We start from the raw sequence: 16482 nt of genomic DNA, 5'->3' as shown, positions 1-16482 counted from the left end.
TGTTTGACAGGACGTTTAACTTTGCTTTGACAGTAATGTTCCTTGCAATTTTATTCTGAAATAAACCAGCAGTTTTAACTGCCTTGTGTCTTCCTCCTTAGGCAATTTATCTTCAGGGAAAATGACTACAAACACGCTGAGAGCAAGTATTTATTTGCAGTCTCACTCATTTTAGAGCCTCATGAGGTCCCACGACTTTATTGAGTGTTCCAACATGTGTTATTCAAGCTATAACATCTTTGGAGTCCTTAAAGTGGACTGGATTTTCACTAAAAGTCATACTAATGACAATTATAATAAACAAGCAATTGTCAAGCCTTGTGTTCATAGATAGGAGTTTAAGTAACAGCTAAATATGCCCCAGTAAAGAAAATATAGGAAATGAAAACCATATTTAGTGTCCTTACTCCTTGGGATGTTTGTTTAATGCATGGTGTCAGAGTAGCAATACTGCGGTTGTATTGTCCTGATAGAGCTCATGCTGTGAAACCACCTGCAAGACACAACAGAAGTGGACAGATAGGATTAGCTGATTGAGTTCCCTTCTTTCAGAGGCTGGGAAATAAAGTCGAAAGGGGCGAGTTTGCCTGAGGAGGCTCCAGGGGAGAGGGAAAAACAGAGGTGAGGATCCTGTCGCTCTTCCCATCTCTAGGCAGAACCTTCCCCTTTGGTAACAGCCCCCTCGGTAGCACCACACACGCCGGCAGCCAGGCTGGTGCAGCAGCCTGCCCTTTCACTGCCCTTCTCTCCTAAGGCACAGAGTGGGTGTTTTCTTCCCATCTTGGAGCAGCAGGAAAAAGAGCATTTCTTTATCTAACTTGCACGGTAGTTCCCGAATGTTATTTGCATCTTCAAGTCCAAAGGAGAAGGCAATGAAATTCTTTTGCAAGGTAAGACCTATTCAGTGCAGGGCCTGAAGTGGGTCTTTTTTGCAGAGTGAGTGTCAGAGGGATGTGTTTTCGCAACTCCAAGAAATCCCAGGAAAAGGTTCCAGTAAACTTGCCAGAAATTACTGAAAATGGATAAAAGATAAAGCAGTTTAAAATGGGAAAGTTTTAGCTTCTTCACATGCCAAGATCTTCTTTTCTAAAATTATGTAAGCAGCCAGGCCAAAATGAGAGTAGGGTTTGACAGAGTTTTAACTTCTCTTTAAATTTCGTTTTTAAAATACATATTAATTTATATTTTATGTATATGTATGTGTGTGTGTGTATATATATATATATATATAAAATAAGCAAAACTTGTTCTCTAAAACTATGCATCTAAACAAACTAATAAGTCTTTCAGTTTTTTGCTATTTTAGGATTTAGGCCTGGCAACTGTATTTTCTTTTGTCGGAAGACTTAGAATGCAATTCAGATTCCAAAAGCAGTTACAAATTACAGCTTGTCCTGTTTCTTTTTCAACAAAATATGAAGAATACATTTTTAAATGGCAAAACTAAGTTACTAGGACAGATCATTAATTGCCAGACAAGTGCAATAGGCTGTTAACATTATTGTGAAGTCTGTGTAAAGGATGCCATGAAAAATGCAGTCTTACGTGGCTCATTTAGCTTACAGCTGTTCTGCATTCTTATCAAGTGGTATCCTGTGTCAAAGAACGACAGTTTTAATTTCCTTCACTGGTTGCTCTGTTTAGATCACTTTGACGCAGATTATCGCTTTTACAAGAATATAGTCCAGCTGGAGGGCAAACATGCCTCCTAATAATTTTTCTTTTTGTTTCTTTTTTCTGCTGCTCCTTCACTGTGTGCAGCAGCAATGTAAAGGTAAGTTGTATAACTTGGGTTTGTAATAGCTAAATTGATATTTTCAGGCATTCAGGTGTAATGTTTGGTCTTTAGAATTACAGGGCTATAATTCTAGCTTAAACCCAAAGAAAAGGATTTCATGAGGTAATAAATGAAATGGTGACTGAAATAAGCAGTATCAAGAATATATTTAAAGCATAGATACAAATTCAATTAATTTTAGGCATATATTTCACCTACCGTGTGTATTTAATTGCTATCTTGAACAAAGACTAAGACTGAACAAAGACTAATTGAAGCAGAAGTTTCCCTGAACTTAGGCCTATGCTTCCAAGCCAGGTAATTACACTGAAGTGACTGGTGCTTCTATTGTAATGCCTGTCAACCAGAAATCAAGGCAGCAAAATCTGATCAAGCAGCTGTGACATTCATTTAAACTTCCACATCTGGCAATGGCATGCTTAATTTGCCCCCTTTTATAGGGGGATTTTGGTAAAGAATATCTTTGTTCTGTGCCATCTCAGACCTGACAGTCCTGAAAAGGCCCTGTGCAGCCAAGTTCCAAGATCTACACTGTCCTCTGCCTTCTTGTGCCGGAAGAGTGTCCCACATCCTTCATGAATCACAGTACTTCCCCTGAAAAGTGCTTCCCTTTCCAAGGAAAAAGACAGGACCAACCTGCCAGAGACCACTGGTGTTTTACCAACAATGCTAATAAAGATTTTAATTTCTCCAATGTAAGCATGAGGCAATAAAACAGAAGCATGAGATGACACAGTGGAGCATTCATCTAGCACTTGGGGTGATGTAACCATGTCTCTGCTGGGGTGCATAAGATGGGCAGGTCCCAGCACTCTGTTCCAAACCTAGGCTGTGTATTCCAGTGGTGTGCTTGGGCTATGGGTCCTTGCTACACTGTGCCCTTGGAAAGCTGAGAGTACCAGCTGTATTTGGCACAACTGGCCAGAAGAATAAAGGCAGGCTGTGGCAGTGCATGGCAAAGGAGGTAAATAGAGATCTGGCTCTGGGTAATTACAAGGTAGGATCCAAAAAAGTCATCGCTTGGTGCAGTAGACTGGCTCAATAGAATTAGAGAATCATACAATAAATTTAGTTAGAAAAGACCTTTGAGATCATAAAGTTCAGCCTATGACCAAACACCACCATATCAACTACATCATGACACTAAGTGCCACATCCAGTCTTTTCTTAAATACTTTCAGGGATGGTGACTCCTCTACCTCCTTGGACAGCCCACTCCAATGCTCAATCCCTCTTTCTGTGAAGAAATTCTTCCTAATTTCCAACCTAAAGCTCCTCTGGTGCAGTTTAAGACTGTACTCCCTCCTCCCAGTTGCCTGGGAAAAGAGGCCAACTCTCATGTGGCCGCAGCCTCCTTTCAGGCACTTGTAGAGAACAATAAGGTCTCCCCTGAATTTCCTTTTCTCCAGGCTAAACAACTCCAGCTCCCTCAGCTGCTCCTCATAGGACTTAAATTACACTCTATGCCTTTCACCAGCTCCATGGTCCTTTCCTGGACAAGCTCCAGCACCTCAATGTCCTTCCTGGGTTGAAGGGCTCAGAACTGAACACAGGATTTGAGGTGTGACCTCACCAGTGCTGAGTACAGGGGACAATCCCTGCCCTGGCCCTGCTGGCCACTCTGTTGCTGATCCAGGCTAGGATGCCTTCCTGGCCACATGGGCACACCCTGGCTCTTGTTCAGCTGCCATCAACCCTGAGGTCCTTTTCTGCTGGGCCACTTTCCAACCAATCTTCCCCCTAGCTTGTGAGAACTTCATGCCCAGGATTTCCTATTTCTTAGGCAGTTTTCTACCAGTGTCATTCCACTGAAATAAATGTAGGCAATTTGGTTTTAGTCCATTAGACATAACATTAGCACAGGAACACATGTGCAGGGACTGGGCTGATACTTGTCTGAACTAAAAGATAATATTATAATTTGAGGCCCAGGAAATTTTTTTAAGTACTTTTTTTTTTTTTAGCATTGAAGTAGCAGGCAAAAATAAACATACAAGGGGAAAGATGAATAATTTAAAAGATATTTTAATGCGAAAGGCTATCTTATTCACTGCATTCTTTTGTATATGAAAGGAAAAATTTCATAAGCTTTTGATAATTGGACTGAACTACAACTGTTATTTTTAACAGTAAAGAGGTACTAAGGCTCAGCTTACCTTAAACTGTGGACCCAAAATATAAGTATAAACCTTCACTGAGTCATGATGCAACTCTCCTTGTATGGGCAAGCAAGTCTTGGCCTCTTTGAGGTGCAGGACAGCTGTACATGCAATATATGTATGGTTCTGTATCCTTTCCCTGCAGCTTTTCTCTGATTTTCAGGTAGGAGGCAACCCTGGAGGCCAGCTAGGCCATCCCATTACTGAAATATCTATTTTGAAGTAAGATCAAGATGCTAAATGTCTTATCCAGTCAACTGTCACAGACGTCCAAGGATGGAGATTCAGCAGCCTCTGGGCCCTTTTGCCAGTGCTTGACCAGTCCCATTGTATAACACTTTTCTGGTTAGAAAATTTGTTCCAGGGTTAGGCAGCACTTTCCTACTTGAAAGACACATTTCTATTCGAGCTAGATCAGTCCCATCAGTTTGTTGGCATCCTTTCCAGTACTTACACTGCTAATAAAAAGTAGACTTGGTCCCCACTGAGGCTTTCTTTCACTAGACTGAACACAGTATCCACTTTCCACTTCCTTTCCAGCACAAAGTCCTCCATCCCTCTAACCACTATTGGCACCCTTCAGTGAAAGTTCATGTTTGAAAGTTCATTGCTCTGTGTTTGACACAGAGCAAACAGATGCATATGCAAAATTGAAGTGAAATATCACAAATGTCTTTGAATTAGAGCAGTAAGATTCTCCCTTTTTTGCTGGATATACCTCACCAGACTGCTCTAAGATCACCTTAGCAGCACACCTGCCATAGACACCAGCATCCTTCCTTTCCACAGTTATTTCCATACAGCATACTTGCTGCCATTATAGCACGCAGTTTATTGATTCCTTCCTCACCATCTGCTTATCAACACTCAGCAGTGTTCTCTCCCTTTTAGCCAGCTTCCTGCACATCTAATCCTTGTTTCTCTTTGTTCCCTCCTCACTCCATCTCCACAAGACTCCATGAAAAGGCTTCACTGAAATTCCCAGGAAGGAAACATGTTTTCTTTGTGTATGAAATAGTTTCCCAATGAGTCTACTGCGCTGACACAATCCAACAATGCAAAGTCATGTTTCATTTTATCTATCTCCTAGCCTATATTTGTCTTTTATTCAAAATTTTCTTGAGAGCTTTGCATACTATTGAAGCCAGCCACTTAAGACTGCCTGGATCATCTCTTCTCCCCACATTGTTAACTAAAGGGCATGGGTTTGTTTTTCTTCATATGTGTTTAACTGTTCATACCTAAGAGGTCTGAAACTAGGAATACTTGCTACCAGAGCTGTGCTTTCATGTACCAGTCCCTGCCAAACTCAGAGGCACACTTTGCCTCACAAAAATTTAGGAAGTTTCTGGGAAAAAAATTGATACCGCATCTTGAACAACAGAAGTGCCAGAAAGATAATCACAGAATCACAGAATCAGTTGAGTTTGAAGGGATCCACAGGCCTCATGGAGTTCAGCTCCTGGCCCTGCACAGCACCATACCCAAGAATCACACCAGGTGCCTCAGAGTATTGTCCAAATGCTTCTTGAGCTCTGTCAGGTTGGTTCTATGAACACTTCCCTGGGGAACCCATTCCAGTGCCCACACACCCTCTGGTTGAAGAACCTTTTCCTGATATCCAAACTAAACCTCCCCTGTCACAACTTCGGGCCATTCTTTGTTGCTGGTCACCACAGAGAACAGATCCTGCCTGCCCCTCCTCTTCCCCTCTCAGGAAGCTCTAACTGCAGTGAGGTCTCACTCAGTCTCCTCCAGGCTGAACAGCCCCAGTGCCCTCAGCTGCTCCTCACACGGCTTCCCCCCAAGGCCCTTCGCCCTCTTTGCTGCCCTCCTTTGCCTCTCTGACAGTTCAGTGTCTTTCTTACACTGGGGCACCCAAACCCTTCCCCAGCACTGGAGTGAGGCAGCCCCAGCTCAGGGCAGAGCAGGACAATCCCTCCCTGCCCAGCTGTGCTGCTGTCCCTGATGGCCCCAGGACAGGGTGGGCCCTCCTGGCTGCCAGGGCACTGCTGGCTCAGATTCACCTTGCCCCTGCCCAGGACCCCCAGGTCCCTGCCCATGACACTGCTCTCCAGCCCCTCATTCCTCAGTCTGTACACACATCCAAGATTGCCCCATCCCAGGAGCAGAATCCAGCACTTTCTCTTGTTGCACTACATGGGGTTGGTGATTGCCCAGGCCTCTCATTTGTTGAGGCCTCTCTGCAGGCCCTCCCTGCCTTTGAAGCTCCTCTCAGTTTTGTATCATCTGTGAACTTTCAGTCCTGCATCCAGGTCATAAATTAGGCTGTTGAAGAGCACAGGGCTGAGGATGGGGCCCAGTGGAACCCCACTAGTGACAGGTCCCCAGTCTGATGTCACCCCATTCCCTGTAACCCTTTGTGCCTGACCCAGCCAGCTGCTCATCCATCTCCTGATGTGTTTATCCAGCTGTGTGCTGGACATTCGGTCCAGAAGGATCCTGTGAGAAACAGGATGGAAAGATTTACAAAATTCCAAAAGGATTATATCAGCTGGCTTCCTTTGATCAACTAGTTGGGTTACCTTGTCATAAAGGAAATCAGGTTTGATAAGAAGGACTTTCCTCTCATGAAGCTGTGCTGGCAGTGACTGATAATGAAACAATTGAGATCCAAATTTACTTATGATTATCCCAAAAGCATGCAACAAGACACAAACTGTGCAATAGTTGGCACTATGTCCATAGCTGTGAAGGCAGGAATTTCTTCAACTGTATTTCTATTGTCAGAGCTTATCTGATATGTTATGGAGATCCAAAATGTTGTGATAGCACTGGAGTTTCATTTCTGGAGTTACTAGCTGGAAAAACAACGATGAGAAGAGGCAAAATCATGAATGAGGAGTTAACCACCAATGGGAGAGATTTCAATTTCCTTCTAATCCCTTTCTTCGCTGAGACATGTCTGATTATCCCCGTTGTATTATCCTTTTTAATCACAATTCCCAGTAACACAATTACCAGCACTGCTTTTACAATACCCATAACTGAGATTGTTTTGCAATATGGGGAAAGTCAATTAGATGCATTTTGTTGACATACCCTCAATTTTATTAAACAGTTCTTGAAGTGGCAAAATTCTATCCTGTAATATTTAAAGAATCTCCATGTAGAAATAGATTTTTAAACAAGATGTAATGTGATATTCCACATTTAAACAGTTTCATTTTCTAAGTTCAAATAGAGTTATGAATGAAATCCCTGATCCTCTGCTCAAAATATACTACAAGCATCCTAATTCTGAAATTTCATTCTAGTAATTCAAACCAGGCCCAACTCTTTCATCTGTTTAGTCCTTTAAAAAACCTTTATTAAGAAAACACCTAAAACATCACATGAGAAAAACCTGCCAACAATAGCTTCAACTTCAGTTGCAGCTCAATAGTAACAACACTTAGCTTAAAAGCTAAATTTTGTGGGTGCTGCTATTTGTTTCGGGAAAACTGCATCTATATCACATGAATTGTCAAAAATTAAATCTATCACTACTGTAAACAACAGTAATGAATAAAATGCAAAAGACTGGAAAGTTGGACGTCAGCAGAGAGAAATGACACAAACCTTGCATATGTGAATAGTTATTTGTAATGGGAATGAAGTACATTATTTATGAAAAACAGATTATTTACTGTGCCTAAACATGTTGTTAAATGCCAGAATATTGCATGTTTTTTTCTCCTGGTGCTCTATTGCTTAGTCTTGTGAATTTTTCGTTTATTTTCAGGAAACAGTTAACATATTCCTGCCACGTTGCATAAAATTCTGTCTGAGAGGAAGGTAATTACATCTGCCAGCTCCTTGTGTGGTGAGAAATGTGTGCTGAAGTTAAAGGCCCCAAACAGCACTCCTTAAAACCGCTTTGTTGAAGGAGGAAGGCCCAGCAGCCATCCTCACCTGTCCCGCTGCCGCGCGGCCCCACAGCCTCCGGCGGTGTGCACGGGCTGGCTCGGAAACATCGGCCGAAGAACCTGCTCGTGGTTCTTGCACACCTCAGACAACCCCGTGAAAGGAGCTGGGCAAATCGATATGCGAACAGGGATGCCTCAACCATCAGGAGCAATTCCAGGCCGTGTGAAGTGCCCAAGGCCATCCTCTGGCTCCTTTCAGAGCAAAGGCTAAACTTACCATAGGTACCTTCCCTCCACCAGAGCTTCCCCACCGCCGAGAGGAGCAATCGCCACACTTTCGGTCCCACAGTGGCCAGAGGAGCTGCTTCCCCTCGCTCTGAGCCTGTAAAACACCACGTGGAGTTTTCAGCAGCTTCGCTGCAAAGCAGCCCGTGGAAGCTTGAACCCAAAGAGGACGAATGCTCTCCCCTCCCAGAGGAGGAACCACCTCAGGCATCGGCTCATTCCTGTTACTCATGATAGCTGTCATACAGGACAGCTCACTACAGCACAGTGCAGCACAACCACGGCTGTAGTGGAGGTATGGGACACAACTGAAGAAATTGTGCCCCTTTTTTACATCAGGAGGAGGACAGTTGTGTCACTGAGGATGACATTACAGACGTCAGGAGCTGTGGTTCAGAAAGTCTGTCCCTGTGGCTTCTGAATCATCTGTTGTGTGGCAGTACTTGGTGCCAATCAGGCCCTGTGGCAGTGCCAGCACTCCCTTGCCTTGGACATTTGTGTTTGAGGTCCAAGCTCCAGAGCAAGAGACATCATGGGCCAATGGCCCCCTGTAGTGATCACTTACACTTACCTAATATCCATTCAATTTGAAAATAGCCACCTCATTAAATATGTCCCATTTTAGCACCAAAACCCCCCATTATAGATTATCATTCCTAATTCATTTTGTGGTCAAGACAAAAAATCTGAGCAGCTATCACAACTTTCCCACAATTTGGACATGCCAGGAGCCACTCCTGATTTTTAGAGCATTCACAGATAAAAAGAAATATTTTCTATTTCATGTAAATAACTTATGATTTACTAAAAGCATTCCAGATTACTGAAGGGAAGAAAATGAAAGTGATGAAAACTCTTGCTGATATTTCCTTTGCAAGACTGCAGAGTAGCCTTGGCTTGCATTAGTGTAAAGGATGCTTTTCATGTGACCTTGTTCTTCCAGACAAACTCTTGGTGAGAATGACAGGCTGCAAATGCTGAAGCAAGAAGCAAAAGTAAAAAATACAATAGGAAAGAGCAGAAAGTAGACTAAATATGTGCATGAGCTGCTCCAAAGGACTTCACCAGTGCTTTATCAGGAACATAAATATTCTCTAAGGCTATCTGAGGAAATTATATTCCATGGCTGTTTCCAGTCCAGGTCAAAGCCTAAAATTGTCTATTCTTTGTAGTTTGGTGTTGTCTTAAGACTGAGGGGAAGCCTACCACAAAAATGAACATTCTAGGCACTAGTTATAACTTCTGGCAAGTGGCCACAGAAAATCTATTTCAAAATAAAAAGTTTGTTACTACAGAAAACCTGTCACTTCATTTTTGAGTTATGAAATATCATGATTATGTACTTTGAAATATTTAATCTTCACTCTAAGAAGAGTTACTCTAGGCTACATCAAGATTACTAGTGCTTAAGGGACCAACTTGAAGGGAGGAGTGGCAGAACAAGCAGAGTGACTTTGTCCCCTGGCAAAGAAGTGTCCTGTATCAATGGCAAGCAAAGGATTTCAAACAATGTCATCTAATATTTGCAACTAGAAATTCCTCCTTTTCTGATATCATCTCACTTTCCTCCTTGTGGTATCTCCAAAAATTAGTATATTTCTTAACTATGCTAGGCTTGGTTTTGATAGTAGTGCTTTAAAAAGAGTTTCCTCAAAACCTGATGAGAAGGAGCTCAGGCTCAGAAGAGAGTCAACAAATTATACAGATTTTAGGAGGGATGGTAGAAGCCACTTCCCACTTTGTCTGTCTTTCCTTTTACACATAAGACAGTGCCAGTTTCATAATGAATTCAATAGAAATGTTGCCATTGAGTTCACCCTGTTACAGTAATTTTATGTTGTCTTTGAGAAAGTTTTAAAACAACTTTCCCTCTCTGTGACACTGATCTTACTCTTCTGAGAAGCAGATATTTTATTACCCCTGTGACAGATTCCCTGAAACGATTTACAAAAATTTTCTCTACAGGGACACAATAGGGAAGATATGAAACATGGAACAAAAAGCAATGGAATTCTAGAAATGTTAGAGGAGCCTTCAAACTTTTTTTTTTCATCATCATCATCAGTCAGGAAAGTCAGCTTTGTTTTCCTGACTGTTTTCATGCTTTTTATTCTGCAGATGTTCTCTGCAAACCCAAGAGCACTGGAAGATCTGAATAAACCATATGCCTAACACATCAATGCTCCTTTCAAACACTCTGTTTCCAGGGGTTGTCAGCTCATGAATTGCTGTCTAAAGGGTCTTGCAACCCCATCACATAGCAGAAAAAATGGACAGCTGTCAACTTACCCATTCAGATGGCAAAGCACTACAATGGTCATGCAGCTGCATGACTCCCTTTGCTCTTTCATCAGGCAAGTGAAGTTCTATCAAAATCAATGGAGTTGCAACAGTTTAAAACATGTTCAATGGCTTTCCATGGGCAAGAGGGTAGAGCTGACCAAAAAGATCAGTCAGGGACTGATAACAATAATAATAACAATTTGTCCTAAATACTGTCTGGAGTTGAAAGTAGATGGGGAGACAAAGGTTCTCATTAATTCAACTTGAGTTTAGCTACTAGCTTTTTTTTTTTTTTAATAAAAAGTGATGAACACATCAATGTCTTAAAACTTCTTCCTTTTAAATCTGTTTTCAAGAGTGTGCACTGCTTTGGAGGTGTGAGAGGTGAAATTTATTTTGAGATGAGGTATAACAGTTTTCATGCTCAACACAAAACCACAGTGATTTTTATTAGTTTGTTATTGATACTCTCCCAGGAGTCAGGCATTGTAGCTTGCTCCATCATACTGACCCAGTTGCTCAGGCAGGCAGAGCATCACTCAGATCACAGACAGGATCCTAATGAAAACTATTAAATTCCTTTGGTGTCTTATTTTCCAGCTAGATCCTCTCCCCAGTCTGACATAATAGCTCAGACACCAGTGCTGACACACATGGGAAGTGGTGAGAAAAAGTGACTCGTGGCAGAAGTCAGCATACAGACCAGCAGTGATACTCTCTTTCAGTAGCATCCTTCTCACCTTTGTACCCATTTGGCAGCATGTCCCCACTTCCTAGGAGTTAGCAGGACTCACTGAAAGATCATTAAACTAAATTTGAGTAATAAATAAGCCCAGAGGCAGCATAATAATGTACGATTCTATGTTTCTATATCAGCTTATAATAGTTGTGGAACTATATGCTAAATGTTATGCAGAAAGCAGCAGATTTCACTAAATAATTGTGTGGTACCCAGGCAAAATGGGAGACTTAATTGCAGTTGGTAACAACATAGGAGTCTCCACAGAGTGTCTTCTATATTACTTAAAAAAATAGTAGAATGGCAAATTTTAGAAAGTAGTAATTTTGCAAAATATATAAATTATGCAACTTCCCACAAGAAAAATTGCATAGACTATTGCAAACAGATAATGAAAACAGTGTGAAATGAAACACAAAAGTTGAATTTACTCTTCCTTAAAAACGCCTCTAAGTCTGACCAAGGCCTCTGCTCTCTGTTCATGTTTGCCAATTGTTCCTGTATTCTGTAAAGACAATACCCCTTGCTGCCTTCATGTAGGCATGCTTTGAAAGTCTAGGCACTTTCAAAATACTGACAAGTCCAGACAAGGAGTATCAGAAAAAAGTAGACCATAGAGATCTCAATATTTGAATATTTGTGAGTAACAATAAAAATCTAAGAGAGCAGGGAGTGATGGTTGATGATGCTGAGCTAAAGTACAAAGGGAGATTCCCAAGAAGTTCCCTCTCCACACCAAAATTGCCATTGTCACACATAGCTGCAGCCATAGAGAAGGGCTGGATGTAGCGTAGGGAAGGGCTGGGGGGAAGGGGATGGTTTCGTATCAGAACGGTTCAGCTTGACTGCTTCTGGTTTTTATTTTTAACTTCTGGTCTCACACGTAATTTTAACATCAGCAGGGGAAACTGAGTACAGTCTGCATTTCAATGAGTGATACCAGGGGACTTCACAGCGAGGAGCGCCTGACCAGAGTGGGCACAGCTGTGGTGTTCCCCTGCCAGGCACGCACAGAGCCCCTGCCAAGGAAGGGGTATGTGAGAGCTTCTGGGCTGCCTGAGAAGCTCTTGCACCAGTAGAAAAGAAACTCCAGGGAGAGGAGCTTTTTCCCCTCAGGAAGCAGATGCCAGGTAGCCACGTAGCCAGGACCCTCTGCCAGGGAGGACCTGCCACCCAATTCTCCTTGGTTTCAACATAGAAACCCCTCTTCCTTCCAAAAAGCAGCCCATGAAGGAAGTGAAGCCTTCACATCTGCCCAGGCTCACTCAGCAGCACTGAGGTCAGTGTGCCTGGAAATCACTTTCTATTTCTGCCCAGAGTCTGAATTTTTTGTACTACTTACTTGAGCAAACTTTCCTTGGAATCCAGGTCAACCCACTGAGGTGGCACACAGGCTCCTGATCTTCTCTTTCTGACCAAAAAAAAATGGTTCACTTTAAGAGGAGGGATAGAAAAACATCTTGGCCAATATTTTCCTTGGGAGTTGGGAGACTTTCCTGTAACAATGTAAATCTGGGTTCATAATACATTTAAATAAGGAAGGGATATGATTCAACATCTCCCACATCCTGGTTGAGCAATCTAAACAAAAAAGCATCAGACCTTTAACTGGCCATCTGAAGGAAAAATCTTTTTGGACCGAGACCACTCAGATTTTCTGATGATGGGACCAAAGTCTTTATAGCTAACCTGGCCCCCAGGACAATTTTGCTTCAAGAACAGCAGTATGGAAGAGTGAATATTACAGATCCAGCACAACCTACTAATCCTATTACAGTGCAGAGCTTGCAATTAGATAGGGCTTCTGCTATGGTAAGCAGGTTCCCTTTCACAAATTCAGTTTAGAATAATAAAGAAGTTTGTTAGAACTTGCCCAGAAAGGAAGTACTCAAATCCTCCAAGTGTAAGGCACTTTCTGAGTAGTGATACTCAGTTTCCTCAACAAAATGGTATGACCAAAGTGGCAAACTCCATAGCAGCTTCAGTGTCACTACAGAATCCTTGAGTTAGAAAATCTTTATGAAAGCACACAACATTTATTGAAGGTGCAGTCTGCATTTTGGTTTTCCAACTACCCATCTGCTAGGAGAAACTTCCAACACATATAAAGTGCTATTGAAAAGCTATCTCCCAAAAGGAATATACTGAAGCCTTGCATCTCCTTCTGACAGTGGATTTACAGTACTTTTACCACTGATACCACCCAACTTTTGTTCTCACTACAGAAAGAAACCGCTGCTTTCCAGGAAAAAAACATAAAAATTTTGTTAAGTGACTTGCCTTATGTGTAGGTAATTTACCAAGTCAGAGAAAGGCAACCACCAGGAAAAGCAGAATGAGAATGCAGGAGAATGCAAGGCTAAATGTCAAACCAAGCGAGACAATAATCTGACAATGAGATTATGGGCACAAAAACATTGGGCATGGACAAGGGCAAACATAGTTAGATTTACAGATGTCTCATGGAACGACACATGAGTTTTATTTAAAGGGAAATAGATCCTCTTCAGTGAGGTGAGATAGACTTGGTGTGCATTCATGAGTGAGATTATAAACATTGACACCATTCAGTTTCCTTTGGCATTGAGCAAGTTCCTTGGAGGGAAAACCCCCTTTTGAATGCTTTGTAAAACACAATCTACATCTAATGTACCATGTTCAAAATGGCAAACAATAAAGATAAATACTTACACCATTCAGTACCTCGCATATACTCAGGCTCCTCACTGTGTTCTCTTTTCAGCTCTGTCATCTTCTCTGGTGACTGAAATACGTCACTCTTCTTCATCACATAACTTCTTTGAATTTTCATCTTTCATGCTTAGAAAGCAAGCTCAATGGGAACTGAGAAGTTCCTTAAACACAAGTGGAACTTAACAGTCAATTCATTTTTAAAAACAGACAGAGGGGTTTTTTTAGCAGTACAGATCTACAGTAATTCAAAATACAATGCTGACAAAATGGGATCCCTGTCAAAACAATGTGTTGTCCTTGAGGGTGATGCTCACAAAACAAGCCCGATAACAGCATGCTGCTTGTGAAAGACCCAAGGCCACCATTATTTCTAACTTGGCTAGCTCTCTGCTCTGGTGTCTCATGCAGCCCTAACAGGGGCACCACCCACCCCATCAGGCACACTGTGCTGTGACTGAGACAAAGCAACAGCTACCTTACTTCCATGAGAAAAGCTCATCTAATTGCTTCCTGGTGCCATTTATCCGCACAGCCACAGCACCAAAGTGCTCCTAGTATAAATCTAGCTTCACTGTCAGGTGCCACAATATTCCCATTCCAGCATTAAAATGCCTGCAATCATTTTGACTTGAGGGACATGTGTCTATTTAGCATCAGATGTGTCTTGTAGCATTCAGATACTTCCCAAGACCATTATATTTAGGACCTTTCACCTAGGACTGCATGGCTGGAAGTTATCTGCTAGAAGTTGACTAGAGAAGACCATAGCATTATTTCTTGAAATTAAGCAGATAAAGCTGAAAAGCAGGACATAATTTAAAGGTAAGTAAAAAATTTTTCTGTAAACCTCTGATTCAGCTTAAGGCAAGGAAATTCACTGCATTTGCATATGATGCATTCAAGAAAAAAAAATTCAAGTCTTACTACACATCTTAGTCTTGTTTAAAAATGATGAAAGAAAAGGAAAGAAAAAAAAAGGAAAGAAAATGAGGAAAGATAAATGAGCAATCCCCAAAGCTTTTCACCAAAAAATCCCCAACCAACTTTGCAGTTACCTGGCAAACAACCAAGAGAGAAGCCAAGCACAAAAGCGATGGGCCGTTAGTCAAGTGCACCAGTGCTCCTTGCTGACATGCAGCTTGTCAAAGCAATGTTTGCTTATGAGAAACATGAGCACAGAGTATTACTGACCTGTTCAACCTGTTCACTTCAAATACAGCACAGGGCAGCTTGGTTTAACATTACAAGGAACTTTGACACTCTTTACAAGATCTGTAGGATTCAAATTCCCTCGCTACAAGCTTTGAGGAATTCAACGTAAAATATGTCAGGGGAACCAGGCATCAGATTCCCTCCTCATTCAAAATATCTGGAAGTTATTTGCTTAGTGGTTGTCATGATCCCACTTCTGACAAGTGGCATTTTCTTCCACACACAGTCTAACACTTCTACAGAAGAACACCACATTTGCAGTTGTATTTCTTCTCTTACTACAAACAGTACTATTTTAAGTCAGAATCCCCAAATAAACATTACTGGTTTTCTTACTACTGTAAAATAGTGGAGAATATTAGGAAGAAAACAACAGTCAAACCAAACACACAGATCAGAGTGGAACTTACTGCAACCCTAGTAACTCTACTTCATTGAAAGACCTTAGTTTTCTGTCTAGGAATGCCATTTATATTGACTCACAACAACCAGCAAGCAAGGTCTGCTGCTGCTGCCAATGGTTTTGCCCCAGCACATGGTGGGGCTCCTTGTAGACATCTGCCTGATGGCTGACCGAAGAGGGGAGACAAGCTTTGACCGTGACAGCTCTGCAGTTCGTTGAATTTTTCAGTGGCAATACCATTTCCATGTTGGTGTCACCCACTTGTCCTGAAAACAGGCTCCTCTCTGCAAATCTCCCAGGTTACTAAGAGCAGAAGTGGTAAAGGCTTGCCCACAGGTAGAGGAATTCTAGAAGAAAGAGAACCTTTTCCAGAATGGGTCAGTGAGTTGCACACTGATCCTAGAAAACAGACATGGGATGATCCTGGATTGGCTATAAACTGACCCTTGACTGGAATAATTTTCATGTGTGAGAATCAAGAGAGATTTTTTACAACACTCAGAAAAGGTCCCTCTGCTCCTACAGAAATGTGCAGTACTAGTGAGCATTTCTCAGACAGAAGAAAAAAGTTGCTTAAACACTGAGAATTTCTGAAATCCCACCTTAGGAAGTTTTTACATACCAGGATGCAGCCGTCTTGTTGGCAGTATAAATGAAAACAAAAAGAAAAAAATTGTACAGTAAAACAAAGTGCAATAGAAATAAAAGGCAAGAACAGTAATCTGCAGTATTACAAAGATGCCGTGCAGGAAAGAAATCCCTTGGCATCTAGAAACTATGCCTTAGAGTCTCAGTAATAATACTCCTACATTTTAAATACCAGGCAGATCTCCTGATCTTTAGGTAACTCATGAGCAAGTGCTGTTTGTTCGGGGCTTACTAAATTTTGAACAATGTGACTACTGATGAATCTGTAATTCAGTGTAGTACAGTGTGGACTAATTAGTAATACAGTGTGGACCTCCTTTAAGCCCTCCCCAAAATTTAACCATTATTATAGATAGACAGATCAGTGCAAAAGTATTTCTTCTATGTACAGT

At 41.7% G+C, this 16482-nt stretch overlaps 1 protein-coding gene across 4 annotated transcripts; it reads right to left on the bottom strand.

Annotated features, from left to right (window-relative positions):
* Nucleotides 1–146: 146 nt before the first annotated feature.
* LOC134563018 (uncharacterized) lies at nt 147–15250 on the bottom strand. Of its 4 annotated transcripts, none has more exons than XM_063420774.1 (5): nt 14883–15250; nt 13825–13988; nt 12476–12544; nt 8104–8208; nt 147–493 (listed from the first exon to the last, which is right to left on the bottom strand). In XM_063420774.1, exons 2-5 carry the CDS (start codon nt 13827–13829, stop codon nt 424–426), a joined length of 249 nt encoding a protein of 82 aa, XP_063276844.1. In that variant the 5' UTR covers nt 13830–13988; nt 14883–15250; the 3' UTR covers nt 147–423. The 4 variants fall into 4 exon arrangements, with proteins under 4 accessions (XP_063276844.1, XP_063276823.1, XP_063276833.1 ...); XM_063420753.1 differs by having other exon boundaries at nt 147–1012; nt 13837–13988; XM_063420763.1 differs by having other exon boundaries at nt 13837–13988.
* Nucleotides 15251–16482: the final 1232 nt, after the last annotated feature.

Source organism: Prinia subflava, chromosome 1 (genome assembly GCF_021018805.1).
Source record: "Prinia subflava isolate CZ2003 ecotype Zambia chromosome 1, Cam_Psub_1.2, whole genome shotgun sequence".
NCBI lineage: Eukaryota > Metazoa > Chordata > Aves > Passeriformes > Cisticolidae > Prinia > Prinia subflava.
The sequence above is the reverse complement of the archived record's forward strand: the minus strand, read 5'-3'. Positions and strand labels throughout refer to the sequence as shown.

Excerpts from the sequence above, each read along its gene's own strand:
- LOC134563018 (XM_063420745.1), bottom strand. The coding sequence starts at position 13,945 with ATGAAAATTCAAAGAAGTTATGTGATGAAGAAGAGTGACGTATTTCAG. Across the intron at positions 12,545-13,836 it reads GGAGCCTGAGTATATGCGAG|AAAGAGAAGATCAGGAGCCT; the intron begins GTACTGAATGGT and ends TTTTTTGGTCAG. Across the intron at positions 8,209-12,475 it reads TCCAAGGAAAGTTTGCTCAA|GCTCAGAGCGAGGGGAAGCA; the intron begins GTAAGTAGTACA and ends GGTGTTTTACAG.